The sequence below is a fragment of the Ranitomeya variabilis genome, chromosome 2 (genome assembly GCF_051348905.1).
Source record: "Ranitomeya variabilis isolate aRanVar5 chromosome 2, aRanVar5.hap1, whole genome shotgun sequence".
Classification (NCBI taxonomy): domain Eukaryota; kingdom Metazoa; phylum Chordata; class Amphibia; order Anura; family Dendrobatidae; genus Ranitomeya; species Ranitomeya variabilis.
The window spans coordinates 838,942,787-838,963,615 of record NC_135233.1 but is presented as its reverse complement, the minus strand read 5'-3'; the positions used below and the strand labels follow the sequence as shown (position 1 = coordinate 838,963,615).

General features: G+C 44.6%; 1 protein-coding gene across 2 annotated transcripts in view; it reads right to left on the bottom strand.

Annotated features, from left to right (window-relative positions):
- Positions 1-20,829, bottom strand: part of CLCN2 (chloride voltage-gated channel 2) — a 197,229-nt gene that overhangs the window by 51,631 nt on the left and 124,769 nt on the right. For both annotated transcript variants that reach the window (XM_077290099.1, XM_077290100.1), the window contains exons 11-16: positions 14,938-15,022; positions 14,683-14,838; positions 14,499-14,568; positions 8,195-8,305; positions 7,898-8,111; positions 5,282-5,415 (exon numbers count right to left, since the gene is read on the bottom strand). In XM_077290099.1, coding sequence (XP_077146214.1) covers positions 5,282-5,415; positions 7,898-8,111; positions 8,195-8,305; positions 14,499-14,568; positions 14,683-14,838; positions 14,938-15,022 — 770 coding nt within the window. The remainder of the gene's footprint in view (positions 1-5,281; positions 5,416-7,897; positions 8,112-8,194; positions 8,306-14,498; positions 14,569-14,682; positions 14,839-14,937; positions 15,023-20,829) is intronic.

The window sequence follows — 20,829 nt, the reverse complement described above, 5'->3', positions numbered from 1 at the left end:
CCAGGAGTGTAGGCAAACACTAGAGAGCAGGTGAAGAGTTAAACGGCAGGTCTGAACCAGGATGTAGCTGAAGATTGTTGAAACCACAGGAGTTTTGCAAAGATTATTATAGCATAATGTGAGCAGTCTCTACATTTGAGTACATAATGCATACAGCAGACGATAGATTAAAGAGCAGGTGGCAGAAGATGCAGATTAAAGAAGCCACAGGATAAATAAGAAATTATTGCAGCATGACGTGAACAGTCTCTAGCTTGCAGTTCATAATACATATGGCAGATGATGTATTAAAAGGCAGGTGAAAATTGCAGAAACCACATGAATTTGAAGAGACGACAATCGCATAATGTGAATAGTCTATATATATAACAGTTCGTAATGCTTCCAACAAACAATGGGTATCTGCAAGTTGTAGAACTCTCAAAGGTTGAAGAGATGATTGAAGGTGAAGAAACTGGATAATGGTAAAATTCAAGCAAACAGCACCCAAAGACAACAGTACCTGAATGCTCAGAAACACAGGTATGTCTAAGACGACCTAAAAAGGCCTCGGATGATGATGTCAGAGAGTCATGTGAGGCAAGTAGTGAAACACGTTGTGGAGTGCAGTAAAGGGAGGCAGCCATAGAGGAAGGGAGCAAACCAAGACTCTGGAGTCAAAATAGGCCTGGACTGAGAATCTTTTTGCGGTATTGTGTATTACTCACAACAGGTGTACAAAACAGTTGTTGGGCTTTTGACATGACAGCCCCATTGCAAGAACTCTAATAATTACATAGCTTCTGAACTTAGACTTTTAAGGCTATGTCTCCATGTTCAGGATTCCCTGCGCTTTGGATGCAGCGGATACCCTGCTCTGCCCAAAGCGTCGCCCCCTGTTGTACGCGCGTTGATTCCGGATATGTTAATTGTACACATTGGGAATCACCGCATCTTATACATAGACCGGGTTATTTATCTTGTGGAGACGGGGCGTCTCCACAAGATAAATAGACATGCTGCAGTCTGCAAAGACATGCCACATGTCCGGGTACGCAGGGATGCGGCCCTGCATGCATAGTGGAAACAGGATTTCATAAAATCCCCTCCACTATGCTGTAACACCTGGACACAGTGTTCAATCCACAGCAAATCCTGAAGGTTTCCTGACCATGGAAACATAGCCACATGTTTTATATTTTAACAACTCTTAGTTTCTAGTTTTGGAAATTACCAGATTGCAACTGCTATTTTAGTCTGTTATTATTAATATATTTGTTTTATGATTTCATGTTATATATTGGTACAAACTAATTAAATTCAGTGTTTCAGCTTCTACACCACATACGTCGTCTTGAGAGCTTTGCTGTTTCAGATAAGTTTGTAAACTTGCAGTTTCCCACTAAGATCTTATTTAGGATTGCAAGGATTTTTTTTGCAGATTCTGAAATGCCAAATTTCTGTCAACTTGATCTACAGAGATGTTCTCAGTAGGAAAATCTATGCTGGTCTCAGCTGTAAGATTTTCTAAATTAATTTTTGTGAGAGAAGGCCTGCCATTTTAAATTGAATTTTTTATTGAATCAATTTGTCACTTTTTTTTTATCTTCCTCAGCTGTTGAAAAATGGGTACTAAACACCAAACTGAATATCAAAACAGTCAAATTGCTTAGAAAGGACAGGTGGGGAAATAAGATGAATTATTTGATTTACACGTGAAATCCCCAAAAAAACATTTGTTCCAATTTACCTCCAATAAAATGTGCTGCAATTTACTCCTAAACTAAAGATAAGTGAATGTTGAAAAAAGTTATATACAAACACAATCCATATAGTTACGTTGCTACTACTCTCCTCCACCATATTTCATTCATTTGCATCATTACCCTGATGAAGCCAGTGAGGCCGGAGTCACACTTGAGTGTGCAATGCGAGAAACTTTCACTTCAATACCCGGCACTGCCGCCGACACCCGGGAGCGGAGCGTGCGGCTGCCTAGATATACATGCAGCTGAACGGCGATCCCGAGTGCCGGCGGCAGTGCCGGGTACTGATGCGATAGACTCATGCGAGTTTCTCGCATTGCACACGCAAGTGTGACCCCGGCCTAAGGGTGAAACATGTTGGGGAGGCTCTTTTACTATTTTAATACCACCTTGTTCTTCTGGTCATTAGACATTACAAAATAGGTTACAATCCCTGATGGTTAGATAATGGACGGCAGTCCTTTATCTTGATGCTAGTTCAAAACAGCTGATGTGCTGGAATAGATGTGGGCTCAGCGCTGGAGCCCACATCAAAGGGAGGGAGTCCGACATCGGTGTACTATTACGCCCGATGTCAGAAAGGGGTTAAACATAGGTAGGATGAGTAAGGAACAGAGTATAATTTTAGTGCGCACCTTAAGGGTAGGTGCACACGTTCAGGAATTGGCAGTGCTTTGTACCCAGCACAATACCCGGCACAATACCCGGCACTGCCGCCGGCACTCGGGACCGGAGCGTGCGGCTGCATGTATTTCTGTGCAGCTGAACACTTTGGTCCCGAGTACTGGCGGCAGTGTCGGATACAGGGGTGAACCTAGCCTGTCTGCTGCCTGAGGCGAGCTGCAAAATGGCGCCTCCCCGTGGGCCCCCCCTTTAACACATACCACAATTCATGATGCACAGATACAGCACAGAAATATAGCACAGCCACGTAGCATATAACAGAGCCTACGTAGTATATAACACAGCTCATGTAGCATATAGCACAGCCACGTAGTATACTGCACAGCCCACGTAGCATATAACACAGCCACGTGGCATATAACAGCCCACGTAGGATATAACACAGCCCACGTAGCATATAGCAGTCGGGTAGCATATAACAGCCCACGTAGCATATAGCACAGCCCACACAGCATATATCACAGCCCACGTAGCATATAACAAAGGCCATGTAGTACATAGCACAGCCACATAGCATATAACAGCCCACGTAGCATATAGCACAGCCACATAGCATATAGCACAGCCACGTAGCATATAGCACAGCCACGTAGCATATAGCTCAGCTTATATTTATTCTTTAACTCTGGGCCATGTTCACACATTGCAGGAAATATCTGCTGCAGCTTTGTGAGTGAATCCACAGGTTACTGATGAGTTCACCCTACTCAGGCTATGGTGAAGTCAGCGGCAGATTTCACACCCTGCATTTTTCTGCAGTGTGTGAATGGGATGGTGAAACTCCCGCTACCTGTATAGTACTATAGATTGCTGCAGACGTGTGCGGAATCCACAGCAAGGTCTAGATGTGTGAACTTGTAAAATCTGCAGGGAATCCGCAGCACAGACAGAACTGTGAACACGCACAAACTGCACCTGGTCCCTGACACACCCAGCTCTCCGCCAGTCACTGCAGCCGCCCGATAGTATGCGCGGAGGAGCACAGAACAATGCGGCCGCCGTACCTCAGCAGCGGAGCTGCACAGAGCAGTGGCCGGAGCACATACTTACCATACTGGAGACTACGTCCGGGAGGTAGAGGACCTTTCATGATGTCACGAGCATGTGATCAGTCACGTGTTGTCAGTGATGTCGCAGCTGAGGTAATGTTGCAGGAGGAGCAGAACCCTCTTTTTGGTGATCCAGCTCTTTTTGGTGATACTTCTCACTATGGCCCCGGCACTTGCCCGGGTGCTGACACCGGCCTTGAGCCCTGTATAATAGAGTACTAACTGAACCTGCGTCTCCAACACAAATTCAGTTACTACAGCGGCAGAATCTGCCGCCCCCTCACTTCAGTGACGGCAGTGCCGCCTGAGGCAAAGCACTCAACTTGCCACATGGTAGCGGCGCCCCTGGTCGGATATTGAGGCGAGTTTCTCTCATTGCACTCGCAAGTGTAACCCTGGCCTTATAATCATACCAACTTACATTCCAGTTCATTTTTTGCGGTTAAGTTTCAGGTTTATGCATTTAGTGCAGGTAAAGGTGTTGCCCCCTTTTCCTTGAGCTGGACATTACCTTTATATAGCTCCCCATTTGCTGGTTGTCCATATTCAACACATGGTAGTTTTAATACTAGAGGTTAGGACCATCCGATTTGGGTACACCTTGATGCTGGTGGGATGACTTAGTAAACGGTGTTTACCAAGTACCCTACGTTATTGCTTATTTACTTACAGCAGGGTATATGTTCATTTTGTTTCTGTCTTGGGTTTTGTCTGTTTTATGGCCAGTGAGAACATGCTGAACATGCTCCTATTTTGCATGCATTCCAACTTATACTCCAGTTCATTTTTTTTTTCGGTTAAAGGGAACCTACCACCCCGTTTTTTAAAGATTAGATAAAAATAGTGTGAAATAGGGGCAGAGCTGGGCTTTACATTAGTGCCTTTTTGGGCCTTTACACCCCCGTTAGGCTGCCGAAATACCTTAGTGAAGTGTCCGTTTTGACCTGTCACTCAAGCTGGTCAGGTCGGATGGGCGTGGTCACAGTGCTGTTTGTCCCCCAGGATCCTGCTCATCATTACGTTGGTGGCGTAGTGGTGTGCGCATGTCCAGCAGGCGAATCCACTGCCCAGGAGATGAATAACGGCGCGGTCTTCGCTATTCAGCCGTTTACCGGTGGGCGCGGCCATCTTTCCTGTGGCCGCGCCTGCGCAGATGGAGCGCTCTGCTGCCCGGGACTTCAGGAAAATGGCCGCGGGATTCCGCGCGTGCGCAGATGGAGATCGCGGCGGCCATTTTCCTGAAGTCCCGGGCAGCAGAGCGCTCCATCTGCGCAGGCGCGGCCACAGGAAAGATGGCCGCGCCCACCGGTAAACGGCTGAATAGCGAAGACCGCGCCGTTATTCATCTCCTGGGCAGTGGATTCGCCTGCTGGACATGCGCACACCACTACGCCACCAACGTAATGATGAGCAGGATCCTGGGGGACAAACAGCGCTGTGACCACGCCCATCCGACCTGACCAGCTTGAGTGACAGGTCAAAACGGACACTTCACTAAGGTATTTCGGCAGCCTAACGGGGGTGTAAAGGCCCAAAAAGGCAGTAATGTAAAGCCCAGCTCTGCCCCTATTTCACACTATTTTTATCTAATCTTTAAAAAACGGGGTGGTAGGTTCCCTTTAAGTTTCATGCCAATCTTTGACACATTTTCATTTCCCCTTAAACATAATTACCCCAATACCTTGTGCTTTCACCATAATTTCCAGAAGTGAAACAGGTAATATGTGGATTACAACCCGCAGTGGTGTGACTTCTGTACAGTCAGTTTTGCACATGTAATTTCCTAACCCTGTAATCGTTTACCTGCGGTTTCCACCAAAGCCAGGTTCTTCAGACGACAGTCTGTAAGTAGTTCCTGAAGCTCTCGGTACTTGGTGTTTAATGATAAAAAGGGAATATTTCTCAGCATAATGTCCTCAACGCGAACATTGTACCTCCTGGAACAGAAGTATAAAAGAATATCTGGTAAGCGGCTTTAGACGTCTGGTCATACTCATAAAACCTTATTATGTGCATAAGAAGTGATGATTTGTGGTATCTTACAATAGACTGAGTATTTGTCAGTGTGACATTACTGAACACAGGGTATATAACATGTTTTATTACTGTGACGTATGGACAGCAGAATCTAAATCACAAAACAATATAAAGGAGCAGACTGGCATAGGAACTGGATAACATTTACATTACACAGTGACTACGTCTTGGTTAAAAACTAGCATTGTTTATTTTATGAATTAAATGGGTTTTCTGGGACTTAGGTCATCAAAAAGAGCTTAGTGGGGTTCTGACACCCCCAACAATCAGCTGATATCCGTTTTGGCAGCGGACGGTTGTAAGCAATGTATGGAGCAGCACTGTACATTGTTTTATGTCCCAGTGCAGAGAATGTCCACTGTTCTGGATCTTTGTATAGTTCGGACTCTTGGCAACTGGGCTGATTGAGTAAGATGGCAGCTATTGTTAGGTCCTGGATGCAATGGCCAAGCATCGGCATCACTTGCTTGTGTTATTGGCATCCCCCTCTCTCAGTCTACCTTCTTAAATGCTACTTTAGTGGCATCATTGGAGTTAAACAGCTAACAAAGACATCAGATGACTCAGTCCCATTATCACAGGATAATGAAAGGCAGATTGTGGTAAATGACCTGCAGTCCAGATGTAGATTTTTGCCGATATGCAGGGTTAACACTTTTGGCCTAACCATAAGTCATCAATATTAGATCAATGGGAGTGTGGCTCTAATTGACCAGCTGTTATAAGGGGCCATGATAATCCAGCGGGTGCTTACACTGCCCCATAGTGCATAACCCCGTAGCTTTTAGCATGACCGTGCTTGGTAGTGTACATTTGCTCCATTCACTGGGTTTTTTGGCTGATCTCAGAGCTAAGCTGACTGTGCACACTCCTGTCAGATGGCAGACGTTACACAGCTCCAGGCCGGCCACGTTCCATGGATGACTGGATGGGAAGCCCTGATATTGATGATACATCACGCCTTTTTACCCACACTCTTATTTGTCAGTAAGCCTTCCTAAGTAAAGTGTTTACATGCGCTCTTTCCATCTGATATCACAGTTGCATTTATGTATTGTGACAACGCATATTCCATCACAGAGCACATCTGTCGGGAATCTATGGGCCATCCAGATGTTATGTGAGTGAGAAGGAAAATAGGATTCTTTGTACAAATATGTTTTTTGCTCTCTTTTAAGCATGCTGTATTTCTCAAAATTTAGATCACCTCTGTGATATCATACCGTACATGTTCAAGTGTTTTGATGTTTTTGCAAAAAGTGAGGCATATGCCAAACGTAAAGGAAAGCCGAGGTGTAAACAGAGGCTGTATCGCACCCAGCACACTGAGCTGCAGAGAAGAGGCATGCTAGCACCGAGAACTATGCAAAGACGAAACACATGGGCTAGAAAACAAATGTGCTCCTCCTAGTGGTCAAGCTATGAAAAATGCAACAAATGCAAGGCTGTAAATGACAGCTTGTAACAGCCTTTACATGCCCTGATCACAAAGTATTGCAACCCTATTGTTTATTATAGCGATTACAACCTCAGCATATGTTGGTGCTATATAACACTGAACATCCATGTTCAGACAGCCTGAGGTTTTCAATTCTCTAATGAGCAGAACTGTGTGACCAACATAAAAAAGTTCACAAAAAACTGATAAGTCATCATATTAAGCTCTTCTGGCAGCATAGTTTGGGGACAGGTCTACTCTTACATTAGCCTAAAGGCAATCAAATAAAATATTGTGCCATTTGGCTAAAGGGGCAATCAATAAAGACACAAGGCCGCATATTTTACGGGTTTTGTGTATTCATGAAGGGAGTGCTGCCCATGCCTCTCTCGGTCTAAGTAGCAACCCGTCAATCACTGTGAGTAGTGTAGGAAGGGGCGAGGAAAGTCCTGCCTCCTAATTTTACTGAGACTATGAGTCCAATGTATTCTCTGGTTACTCCATAAGACTAAAAGCACCATTTTTTATTCTGAATAGTCTCTTATGAGAATGTACTTGTCTGATAACAGATCAATTTCAACAATAAAAGTAACAATCTTTATGCAACTGTGTAGACGCTAATTGCTTCAATTTTCAACAGTACAAGAAATATGAACTAGGACTTACTGTGTCGGTCTCTGTACATCCTGTTTTGATCATACGGACATGTGACCGCCGCAGTCAATCACTGGCCACAATGGTGATGCTTCCGTCAATGCTGCGACCAGTAATCTGCAGCAGCAGTCACATGCCAGTCCCACCGCAAGAGGAAACAAAAACACCAGTGGGGGACCCAATGCACCACTCCTGAGCTTAGCACCCTGTATTTCCTCTGAAGTGGAGCATTATTCCTAGATTGATACAAATGAGACCGTATATAACTATACAACAAACCCAGCACTTACTCTTGATGCCCAAAGCCCAGCTCTGGAAGATAAGGCAGTTTTTTAATGCGGATAATACTGTCATATAGGGAAGGCTGCAGACTCTGAGCCACTGCATTTGCCAGAATGACAGCAATCATCACTGGTAATATATGAGAAATCTGTCCGGTCAGTTCAAAAACAATAACTGCAGTAGACACCGTATGTGTGACCGCTCCTGAAAGCGCTGCAGCCCCTAATGGAGAGAAGGACGCACAATTATAAGGATTAAACCTGGAGAATATTAATAATGCAGTGAAGAGCCAAACAACTTCTTACCTACAACAGCATAGCCACCAGGTACAATCCGATATGTGCTGCCATCACTGTGAATGCCATCTGGGAACCAAGCTGCCATACTCTCTCCAACAAGCCTGCCAAACGCAGCACCTATTATAAAATTGATATTGGTATTTTTAAGGGCATGTGCAGCATAAATCATTTTCCAACATATTCAAAAATCTTTTTCTCAACAACATAAATGGGAAATATTGCAAAGTGCATGGTAAAAACAAGAAACTTGTTAATTTACCCCTTACTAAAAAAGCTCTGTTTTTAATACTATAAATTACTGAATGTTGACTAAGTTACCGGCCACTGCTGCATCCAGAGGTAGCCGGTCTCTTCTGATAGAATAACAGTGCTTAAACTTAAAGAGAGGTTGTAAGCACTGCTATCCAGAAAGCCCCTTCGAGGCTGCACAGGCAATGCTACCTGTGCATGTAGCAACGGAGAGCTCACTGGTCCGAACTGGCACTTTTCAAGAGCGCACCGTTCCTTGGTAAGCAGGAAGATGGGAGGCTGGGGGACGGTATGCTCCTGATCTTGAGACAATCTTGAGGCTGGAGAGCCCACATGATGTACACAATATCAAGAGATTTCCAGGTGGATGAGATACTCGGAGTGAATAAGCGACACTAGTCTGGGAAGTTAGTATGCTTGTCTTATTTTATTTAGCACACTGAGGGGCATTCAAAAAAGGTTGTCAAGTACTGAAGACCCCTTTGAGGCAGGAGAAGCTGAGCTCTGAATACAGTGAAAAACGTCCTTGAAATGTGTCTTTATCATCTGCTCTTAAAAGGTGGTTTTATGACATTTAATGAAGCTAGTAGCCGCAGATACCAATTAGTAACAATTAGGCCAGAATTCATACCAATTTCAAAGGACAGCAATGATGGATGGATGCAACATCCATAAATGTAGACACTATCATGAGAATCAGCAAATTTGGCCTCTTTCTTGTTTCTTTTATCATTCCCCCACCCCACTTTGTTCATTATCTTCCATGTTCATTTTAGTTTTTCTTGTTCTCTATCGGTTGGAAAAAACTTGTGAAAAAGCACATCACTAATAAATCCTAGCACAGTACGTGAAAAAAAAGTTTGTGTGAAGGGAACCTAAGGGGACCTTTCATCTGTGGCTCTCAATTTACACTGGTAATTTTATTAAATCTAATTTAGTAAAATCTCATCAACAATGTTGTAATATGAAAGGAAAATGATAACGGAAATTCTGTTGCTCTCCCATATCTGACCCATGTGGTCATACCCTTGGTTCTCAATTGCAACCACTGCTCCCAAGTTACTTGGCTTACGTAGACTAGCAGATGTCAAGAGAATGTGATATTTTGACATTCTTATTGATTTCCTCACCATTGAAAAATCAAGTTCCCAGGAATTTCAATGCAGAGTACAGACCAGAGATATTGACAGATTCATTTTGAAGTAGTATATCTGCCAAGAAACACTTTTGTGTCTGTAGGGGATCACATATAATGCACATCACGTTTCCATCTGTACGTGTATCTACTATGGAAGGCATGAAGGAAGCGCACAGATATTTACTCTTTATTTTAGCTCAACCAATCTAAGACTTATTTGAGAGATATTTGAGCAGTATGTGAAAGTTTCCTTGGCAAAGGGAATGCTGGGTTAAAGTGTTTTCCTAAATCAGGCACTGTTGTGACAGATGTTATAGTAGAAAACAATGGGTACTGCAGAGGTGCCAACTTAGATGTGTGGTCATTTGTGTTGGATGTCCTAGCATAGAAGACGGCTGTTTATGTCTGACTTTCTTATTCAAAGGTAATGAGAAGTGTTAGAAAACAGAGTTATTTTCAATGTTTACAGTGAGTAAATAATACATTTTATCTAATATGTGAAAATAAAAAGCGTGACTCAGTGTAGAAAATACAGTAACCTATTAAGGTCTAAAAAGGACACGCTTCGAGGAACACACCTCTTCTCCAGAGAATGCATAGTGGTGTATTCCTTGAAATGCATCGTTTTTAGAGCCTAATAAATGTTTGTATATTCCACATTGAGAAGCACTAGTGCCTCAATCTTTTTACATTTTTCATTTTTGCATTCTACCCTTGGCAAAGTGTCATTTTGGGAAGTGGATGTCAGTGAAGCCTCTGGTGGCTCCTGGAGGCGCCCGCAGCTGGTATACAAGTGTCGGACTTGCAGGCTGTGAGAGTTGTCCTCACTTATCACAACAATTAAAGGCGAGAGTCATCACTATTGCCAAATTTACATCTGCCTATACAAAGGGCATTCACACTGTGTCGTGCTCTGAATTTGTTTTTTAAATAGTTTTGAGTACTTTGAATAATATGGAAAGTTGGAGGGAGACCCCTGCTGTGCTGGGTAACCACATCATAAGGCATTGGCCACTTATAAATACTCCACTACTAGATAATAAGCATAGCACCATGCTGACATTTTAAACTTTAGATGAATATTTGGTAAGCGTCCGGGCATCATGTGATCTCTCATTTGTCAGTCCACATGCAGTGAAACCTCTGATAGACAGCCACCTAAAAGTTCATTAACAATATTCTTCTGTAAGAGCAATTGTCCCAAGAAAGGCATACTATATATATTTATAGGAGATTGCCAAGATTTCAACTTAGCCACCCATTCATAAGATAAGTTGGATTGTGTGGACCCCAAAAATCACAAGAAATGGGATCCCAAGCCCTGTGCATGCGTGTTGCCCCTCCATTTACAGTCTATGGACCTAACAGAGGTAACCAAGCCCAGTACATGGCACACACCTATGTCTATCAGTCCCATAGGCAAAAATTGGGATAAGTACTTGCCACCTGTTTTTCTTCACTGTTGCATCCCCTGGGATCTCAAATTATTACTGATCTATAAAATAGGTGCGAAGTGTGTGTTCTGCATACAACCCCTTTGATTTACGGTTTTTGAAAACAGACACAGAAACCATTTGGTCTATATCAGGGGTGGTCTCTCATGGTAAATCTAATTTTGACCAGTACAGCTGAAGTGTGCTGATAGAGTACATGGAAATCTGTTGTGAACTGTGTTTCTGGGCTCCCTCTGGTGGTCACTAACGGTATTGTGTTAGGTATGTCTTGTTGCAGGCCTGAGCTCCAGCTGTGTCGTTAAGCAGCGGGTGTTTCCTATTTGAGTCTCCTCTAGACTCAGTCTCTTGCCTGGCATCGTTGTATCCAGACCTATTTGGTCTCCTCCGGATTCCTTTCAGTCTGCCTCATGCAAGAAAAGCTAAGTCTGTTTTGTACAATTTGGATCGTTTGCATTATTCAGTGTTTTTGTCCAGCTTGCTTTACATTTGATTTTTTTTTACTCGCTGGAAGCTCTAGGGGGCTGATATTCTCCCTCCACACCGTCAGTCGATGTGGGGGTTCTTGAATGTTCAGCGTGGATGTTTTGTAGGGTTTTCTGCTAACCGCATAGTCCACTATCTATTTTCTGCTATCTAGACTATTGGGCCTCACTTTGCTGAATCTAGTTCATCTCTACGTTTGTGTTTTCCTCTTGCCTCACCGTTATTATTTGTTGGGGGCTTTCTATATCTTTGGGGTTCAATTTCTCTGGAGGCAAGCAAGGTCTTATTTTTTCCCTCTAGGGGTTAGTCAGTTCTCCGGCTGGCTCGAGACGTCTAGAACCAACGTAGGCACGTTCACCGGCTACTTTTAGTTGTTTATGTCAGGATCAGGTATGCGGTTAGCCCAGTTTCCACCTCCCTAGAGCAGTATTTATATTTTTGCTATCTTGCTGGAATATCAGAGATCCTCTGCCATTGGGATCATAACAGAATGCCAGGCCAAAAGAAAATGTTTAATGCATCGCAGAAGCGGGATTAAAAAGAAGTTCTGAGGTTTTTTTTGTTGTTGTTTTTTTTTTTTTGCTGCAGTTTGCCTAGCTTCTTTCATCCCCTTTTTCTCTGAGTGGCTGAAACTCTGCTGCAGATATGAATGTCCAGACTTTGACTTCTAGTGTGGATCAGCTTGCTGCTAGGGTGCAAAGCATTCAGGATTTTGTTATCCATAGCCCTATGTCTGAACCAAAAATACCTATTCCTGAGCCGTTTTTTGGAGATAGATCTAAATTCCTGAATTTTAGGAATAATTGTAAATTGTTTCTGTCTCTGAAACCTCGTTCCTCTGGTGATTCCGCTCAGCAAGTTAAGATTGTTATTTCCTTCTTGCGCGGCGACCCTCAGGATTGGGCCTTCTCTCTGGCGCCAGGAGATCCTGCATTGGTGAATGTTGATGCGTTTTTTCTGGCACTTGGTTTGCTTTATGAGGAGCCTAATCTTGAAAATCAGGCTGAAAAAATGTTGCTGGTTATCTCTCAGGGTCAGGACGAAGCTGAGATATATTGCCAAAAATTTCGGAAATGGTCCGTGCTTACTCAATGGAATGAGTGTGCACTGGCCGCAAATTTCAGAAATGGTCTTTCTGAAGCCATTAAAGATGTGATGGTAGGGTTTCCTATCCCTACAGGTCTAAATGATTCAATGGCTTTAGCCATTCAAATTGATCGACGTTTGCGGGAGCGCAAATCTGATAATCCTTTGGCGGTGCTGTCTGAACGGTCACCTGATTCTATGCAATGTGACAGAATTCTGACCAGAGCCGAGCGACAAAATCATAGACGTCAAAATGGGTTGTGTTTCTACTGTGGTGATTCAACACATGTTATCTCAGCAGCTCTAAACGTTTAAAGAAAAAAGTTAATCCTGTCGCCATTGGTACTTTTCAGCCTAAGTTTATTTTGTCTGTGACTTTAATTTGTTCATTATCTTCTTACTCAGTTATGGCTTTTGTGGATTCTGGTGCTGCTTTAAGTCTGATGGATTTGTCGTTTGCCAAGCGCCGCGGTGTGGGTCCCCGACTTCGTGTTGGGGATTTGGTTTGGTTGTCTTCTCGGCATGTTCCTTTGAAAGTCTCCTCTCCTAAGTTCAAGCCTCGCTTTATCGGTCCTTATAAGATTTTGGAAATCCTTAACCCGGTGTCTTTTCGCTTGGACCTTCCAGCGTCTTTTGCTATTCATAATGTGTTCCATAGGTCCTTGTTGCGGCGGTACGTGGTGCCTATGGTTCCTGCTGTTGAGCCTCCTGCCCCGGTTTTGGTTGAGGGCGAGTTGGAGTACGTGGTGGAGAAGATTCTGGATTCTCGTATCTCTAGACGGAAACTCCAGTATTTAGTTAAGTGGAAAGGCTATGGTCAGGAGGATAATTCCTGGGTTGTCGCCTCTGATGTTCATGCGGCTGATTTGGTTCATGCCTTTCACGCTGCTCATCCTGATCGCCCTGGGGGTCTTGGTGAGGGTTCGGTGACCCCTCCTCAAGGGGGGGGTACTGTTGTGAACTGTGTTTCTGGGCTCCCTCTGGTGGTCACTAACGGTATTGTGTTAGGTATGTCTTGTTGCAGGCCTGAGCTCCAGCTGTGTCGTTAAGCAGCGGGTGTTTCCTATTTGAGTCTCCTCTGGACTCAGTCTCTTGCCTGGCATCGTTGTATCCAGACCTATTTGGTCTCCTCCGGATTCCTTTCAGACTGCCTCATGCAAGAAAAGCTAAGTCTGTTTTGTACAATTTGGATCGTTTGCATTATTCAGTGTTTTTGTCCAGCTTGCTTTACATTTGATTTTTTTTGACTCGCTGGAAGCTCTAGGGGGCTGATATTCTCCCTCCACACCGTCAGTCGATGTGGGGGTTCTTGAATGTTCAGCGTGGATGTTTTGTAGGTTTTTCTGCTAACCGCATAGTCCACTATCTATTTTCTGCTATCTAGACTATTGGGCCTCACTTTGCTGAATCTAGTTCATCTCTACGTTTGTGTTTTCCTCTTGCCTCACCGTTATTATTTGTTGGGGGCTTTCTATATCTTTGGGGTTCAATTTCTCTGGAGGCAAGCGAGGTCTTATTTTTTCCCTCTAGGGGTTAGTCAGTTCTCCGGCTGGCTCGAGACGTCTAGAACCAACGTAGGCACGTTCACCGGCTACTTTTAGTTGTTTGTGTCAGGATCAGGTATGCGGTTAGCCCAGTTTCCACCTCCCTAGAGCAGTATTTATATTTTTGCTATCTTGCCGGAATATCAGAGATCCTCTGCCATTGGGATCATAACAGAAATCGACCTTTGTGTAACAGGCAGCTGTCAGCCTGAGTTTCCTGTGTCTTTCAATTTAATTTTGCTGATAACAATAAAGTCAGTGAACTCAGAAAGAACTTATTGACCCTTATAAATATCCAATTGTAATATGTTATGCAACGCACCATATTGCTGCTAAATAAACATTATGGGACTCACCAATTACAAATACTGGCATGAATGCTCCGCATGGGACTGGAAGTGTGGTGGCCAGAGCAGACATCCAAAACTAAGAGAAAAAGATGGTAGCAAATAGGGGTAAAAATAACATAATAAGAACAAGATGCAGTGGTAGACAAGGCAGTGAGACATGCGGTACTTTTATACACCAACTTCAACATACCTTCATTAGAATGAAGACCACCAGACTGACAAAAACGTTGGTTCTGGGATTTTTCCAGGCGGTGGAAGCACCTCTAAACATAAAGTCTTCAGAGAGCCCTTGCTGAGCCCATGTACAATTATCAAACAGTGAAACTAATGTATCTTTCTGTGTCAGCTAAGGAGACAGGAGGGTGTGATATGAGTACAAACATGCGTTATGCTTTTCAGCTGTGTAGCAATATATACCTCCATAATATAACAGCGGTAGACTTACCTGACCAGCCATGAACTGACCGAATCCTGGTGGAAAAGTCAGAGTAGATATGAGTAAAGTGACCACAGCAGGAAACAGAAGACGCCTGCAGGTTAAGTGTTAGCAATCAGTATGCTGCTCATTAAGACATCTGCAACTTTACTAGTAAAGGCTCACTGTAATAACGTCATTTCTGCTCACTTACAATAGCATGTCATTAAAACGTTTGAGCTTGACTTGTTCTTGCATAGCAGCTGTCAGTTAGAGTTGACTGAATAACACCTTTCTACATTACATGGCTAAAGGTTTGGGCACCCCTCCTAATTACTGACTTCAGGGGTTTAGTCACATTCGTTGCAAACAGTAAGATAAAATCAAGCACACAGCCATGTAAAGGCAATTATCGGAAGTATTGTGGGTTGGTTCTACTGAAAGGCTCAGATGACTTTAAATCTGGCACTCATAGGATTCCACAAATCAGGTTGTAAAATTTGACTTGCTGGATCTGCCATGCTCACCATAAATTGCTATTTCAGATTGTGCAAACTCACAAGGTTAAGTGGAAAAATCAGCTATCTTCTGTGGCATCAAACCCCCCTAAAAGTGACTTGACAAACTGAGCCCCAAGAGTTGGATGAGATGGGGTTCCTTGATCGAGCAGCGGCACATGAGTTCAGGACGCACAATCCCAGGCATCGGCTGGAGTGAGGAGTGAAGCGCATCACTACTCTGTCCTTTAGACACTAATCACATTGGCTATCTGGCAGGTTCATGGACTGGCAGATGCCTAGAGAACTCTACATACTAGACGGCACGCCGCCTAATATAAAAGATAATGGCATGGAGCTTTATTTCAGGATTTGGTAAAGGCTCCTCATAACCAGTGAACGGGAAAATAGTAGTTACTCACCGATAACGGTGTTTCTCTGAGCCCATGACGGCACCACGGAGAGAGGGGATCCGCCCACCAAGGACAGGAAACCTACAGATAAAAAGGCGGTACCTCTCTCCCGCATCAGTTTGTTTACAGAGCATAAAGGGAACATCAGGTTAATGATTACAAATGTTTCAACATTACTAAACCTTAATAAAGATACCGCGTGTTTATTGCTTATATACATAACTAAACATAATAAAAGTGTGCACACCCACGCGTGAGGGAGGGAATGTACGGGTGCCGTCATGGGCTCAGAGAAACACCGTTATCGGTGAGTAACTACTATTTTCTCTGTCCCCCATGACGGCACCACGGAGAGAATTGCAGAGACTGTACATTAGGGTGGGACTACCGCTTCCAGAACCCTTCTACCAAAAGTAAGGTCTGAAGAAGAAGTTAAGTCCAACCGATAGTGCTTAAAGAAAGTTGAGGGTGAAGACCAAGTAGCAGCTCTACATATCTGGTCTATTGTTGCTCCGGCCCTCTCTGCCCAGGAAGCCGCCATCGCCCTAGTTGAATGAGCTTTAACTTCCCCTGGAGCTGGCATCCCGCTTGAGGTATACGCGAGGTTGATGGCATCCCTGATCCATCTTGCCAATGTACCCTTGGAGGCCTTTTTGCCTTTTCGAGAGCCCTGAAAACACACAAAGAGAGATCCTTCCTCTCTACACTCTCTAGTAGCCTCCAGGTAATGGATGAGACACCTTCTAACATCCAATGTGTGTAGTGATTTTTCCCCCTCGTTTTTAGGGTTAGGACAAAAGGAGGGAAGAGAGATCTCTTGGGACCTATGGAACCGGGAGGCCACTTTTGGTAAGTATGCCGGATCAGTTTTTAATACCACCCTGTCCTCCAATATTAGTGTGCAGGGTGGCCCGGCTGACAAGGCTTGTATGTCGCTAATTCTTCGGGCTGAAGTGAGGGGTACCAAAAGGGAGTTTTTAAAGGATAGAATCTTTAAGGGAAGTTCTTTTAAGGGCTCAAAGGGGGCTTTGGTAAGGGCTGTGAGAACTAGATTTAAATCCCACTGTGGGGCTCTACGTGAGGGTAGAGGCCTAGATCTTTCTGCCGCCTTAACGAATCTGGAAACCCATCGATTCTTTGCTAGATTGTAATTAAACAGTGCCCCAAGTGCGGCAATATGAACCTTCAGTGTATTAGTGGCTAGGCCTTTTTCCAGCCCATTTTGCAGAAATTCTAACACCGATTTGAGAGGGATTCCTTCGGAGACTTTAGCCCCTGAGGAAGAGAGGAATTTTTTCCAGATTTTACCATACTGCTTAGTAGTTGTTAATTTTCTACTTTTTAAGAGGGTTGACACTAGACCTTGAGAAAAGCCTTTCTCTATCAGTAACCCCCTCTCAAATTCCAAGCAGTCATGTGTAACCTCGCTACCTGCGGGTGATACTGGACCCTGGAATAGGAGATTGGGCAGGTCTGGGAGTATCCAAGGGTCTGTTATGGACATCCTTCTGGCCCAGGAAAACCAAGTTCTCTTCGGCCAGAAAGGGGCAATCAATATCACCCGGGCGCTGTCCTCCCTTATTTTCCTCAGAACCGCTGGTATCAGTGTGATAGGGGGAAATGCATAAGCCAGTTTGTGCTTCCAAGGAATCATGAAAGCATCCAACGCCACCGGGTTCCCTGCTGGGTTTATGGAACAAAAGGTGATCACCTTCCGATTTAGGTTGTTTGCGAAGAGATCTATTGTCGGAGATCCCCACATCTCCGTTATCCGATTGAATATGGACTGGTTCAGTTCCCATTCCCCCTGTTTTAGGCAGACCCGACTCAGGTAATCTGCCTTGAAATTGTCCACCCCTTTTATGTGAAGTGCCGTCAAGGATGCCAAATTTTTCTCGGCCATCTGTAAGATTGAATGTGTCACTTCCATCAGTGGTTGAGAGTGTGTTCCCCCCTGATGGTTTATGTAGGCCACTACCACCCTGTTGTCTGAAAACAATCTTACATGATGTGAGTGAAGGGGTTTTTGGAATTCTGTAAGAGCGAATTTTACTGCCAGTAATTCCCTCATGTTGGAGGATGCTTCTTTTACGTCGTCTGACCATGTCCCCTGAACCACTAGATCGTGTAGGTGAGCCCCCCAGCCGATGGGACTTGCGTCTGTGGTTACCACCTTTGACACTGGGATCACCCATGGTAGACCGCGGCCCAAATTGCTGTCTTTTGTCCACCAATCTAGAGCGAGAATTGTGTTTAACGAGAAGGTGAACTGACTTTCTAAATTTCCCTTCAGGGAAATTTCTTCTGCTAATATCTGCCATTGCAGTTCCCTTGTATGCGACTGGGCCCATTGGACGGCAGAAATGCAGGCTGTCATGGACCCCAGGAGAGACATTGCTTCTCGAAGCGATATAGAGGGGAGATCTCTTGCCCTGGACACTAACCCTATCATCTTTTGGATCTTTTCTTGGGGTAGGCGGCATTCCTGGGAGATGGAATCCAGCGTGGTTCCCAGGTACTCCTGAATCTGATTCGGTATTAGTCTGGACTTCTTCAGATTCAGGAGCCACCCCAAGCTTTCCAAAGAGTCCATAACTAACTCTAATTGGTTTTTGCAATGTTGGGGAGAGTTGCCTATTATCAGGAAATCGTCCAGATATGGGACGATTAGGGTGTTTTGTTTTCTCAGGTCTGCCATGACTTCCGCTATCAATTTGGTAAATACCCTTGGGGCTATTGCGAGACCGAATGGTAGGGCTGTAAACTGATAATGCTTTACCATCCCTCCTATTTCGATTGCCACCCTGAGGAATTTTTGGAAGTCTTTGTGAATGGGGACGTGGTAGTATGCGTCCTTTAAGTCGAGTACTACCATGAAACAATGCGGAAACAACATTTTGACTGCTGTCTTTATTGTTTCCATTTTGAAAGGTTCCACAATCAGGTGTTTGTTTAAGTTTTTTAAATTGATGATAGTCCTGAAAGACCCGTCTAGCTTTTTCCTGAGCAAAATCGGAGAGTAGAACCCTCTCCCTTTTTCCTGGAGGGGGACCTCCCGAAGAACCCCTTTGTTCAATAATGTTGTGACTTCCTGTTCCAGAGCTATCCGCTCCTGCGGAGAAGCTCTCTGAGATGTCACCAGGAAGGACGGCTGAGGGAACATAAGAAATTTGAATTTCAGTCCCGATTGTACCAAGTCCAGAATCCAGGCACTGCTGGTTATCTTTTCCCAGGCTGAGAGGAAGAGGGACAATCTTCCTCCCACCTGGGGCAAAAGTTCATTGTGAGGGTTTTTTAGTATCGGTGGGGCTTTTGTTGAAAATAAACCCTTTATTCTTATTCTTTTTGTCTTCCCATCTGTCTTGTGGCCTAGGGGGCTTCCTACAGAAGAATTTTTTACTCCGAAAAGGACGTTTGTAAGATGGGTATTGCAGGACGGGAAAGGACTTCTTTTTGTCCCCTGCCTTTTCCAAAATATCATCCAGAGTAGAGCCGAAAAGAAATTCTCCCTCACAAGGAATATTACAAAGTTTTGTCTTTGTTTGGAGGTCTCCGGGCCAATATTTGAGCCAGAGGGCTCTTCTGGCTGCATTGGAGAACACCGCTGATCTGGCCGAAAGCCTGATGGAGTCTGCTGACGCATCGGCCAGAAAAGCGGCTGCCCCTTTCATTACTGGTAGGGTATTTAGTATACTGTCTCTGGATGTTTTATCCTTGAGCTAGGATTCCAGCTGGTCAAGCCACACCATAAGGGAGCGGGAAGTGCAAGCTGCGGCCTCCGCTGGTTTTAGGCCCCCTCCTGCTGCTTCCCAGGAGCTTTTTAGGAAAGCATCCGCTTTTTTATCCATGGGATCCTTTAAGACCCCCATGTCTTCAAAAGGTAGGGCAAACTTTTTTGACGCTTTAGCGATTGCTACGTCTAATTTGGGTGCTTTTTCCCAAAAGGAGCATGCAGGGTCTTCAAAAGGGTATTTCCTTTTGGGTGTAAGCAGGGCCTTTCTTAAAGGTTTTTTCCACTCTTTGTTTATTAAGGCTTGTATTTTATCATTAAGGGGAAACACCCTTCTTTTTTTCTGCTCCAGTCCACCGAACATGATATCTTGGACTGATTTTTTAGTGTGGGAATCAGCAAGACCCATGGTACTTCTGACTGCTTTAATTAGGGAGTCCGTTTCTTCTAATGGGAAGCAACTACGACCTCCCTGAGAAGAGGATGATGAAGAGGATGATGAAGAATCGGAGGAATTTGAACTAATTTCCCCGCTATCCGAGTCACTAGAGTCAGATATAGGGGTTTTTTGTTTAATTTTTTTACGTTTTTTACCCTCCTGGAGAGACTTAAAGGTATCTTCCACCTGAGTTTTAATTAGTGTTTTGAGTTCTGTGGCGAACCCTGGAAGCCCTTCACAGAGAGTCTCTTCCATACAGGATTTACATAATCTTTTTTCCCATGAGGCAGGTAAATCTTCTTTACAAAGTGCGCAGATCCTGTGTTTGGACTTCCCTGCGCTCTTCCTTCCCTAAAACAAGCAAGAGAAAGGTAGGCTCTATTAGCCGGAGCATTCACGGAGATCACTTACCACCTGGTGTACCCTCAGTACCGGCTGTGGATGGTCCGTATCAACTGTATGGTGCTCCTTTGATCCGGATGCAGCACTAGAATTTTTGCTGTGCTGAGATCCAGACCGCACTCCGGCTCCACGCCGCTGGACATGAGAGGCCCCTTGCCCCTGCTGCTGGCGTTTCTGCTGCTGCTGCGTTGCCTGTGGTTGCTGCGCTGGTGAGCCCTGCAATTCGGGGTCACTCATAGCTGCTGGGGAATGCTGGCTGTACTCCATTAGAGCAACTAGCCAGGGAGTCAGGCCCCATTTAAATATTCTGCGCGCCGATTTTCGCGCGCTCCCCGACGCTTAGCTGTGCGCATGCGCGAATCCCAGCATGCCCCGCGATGTCCCAGCAAGCCCTGCGCCGCCCAGAATGCCCTGTCCGACCAGAAGGCATTGCGGCACCCG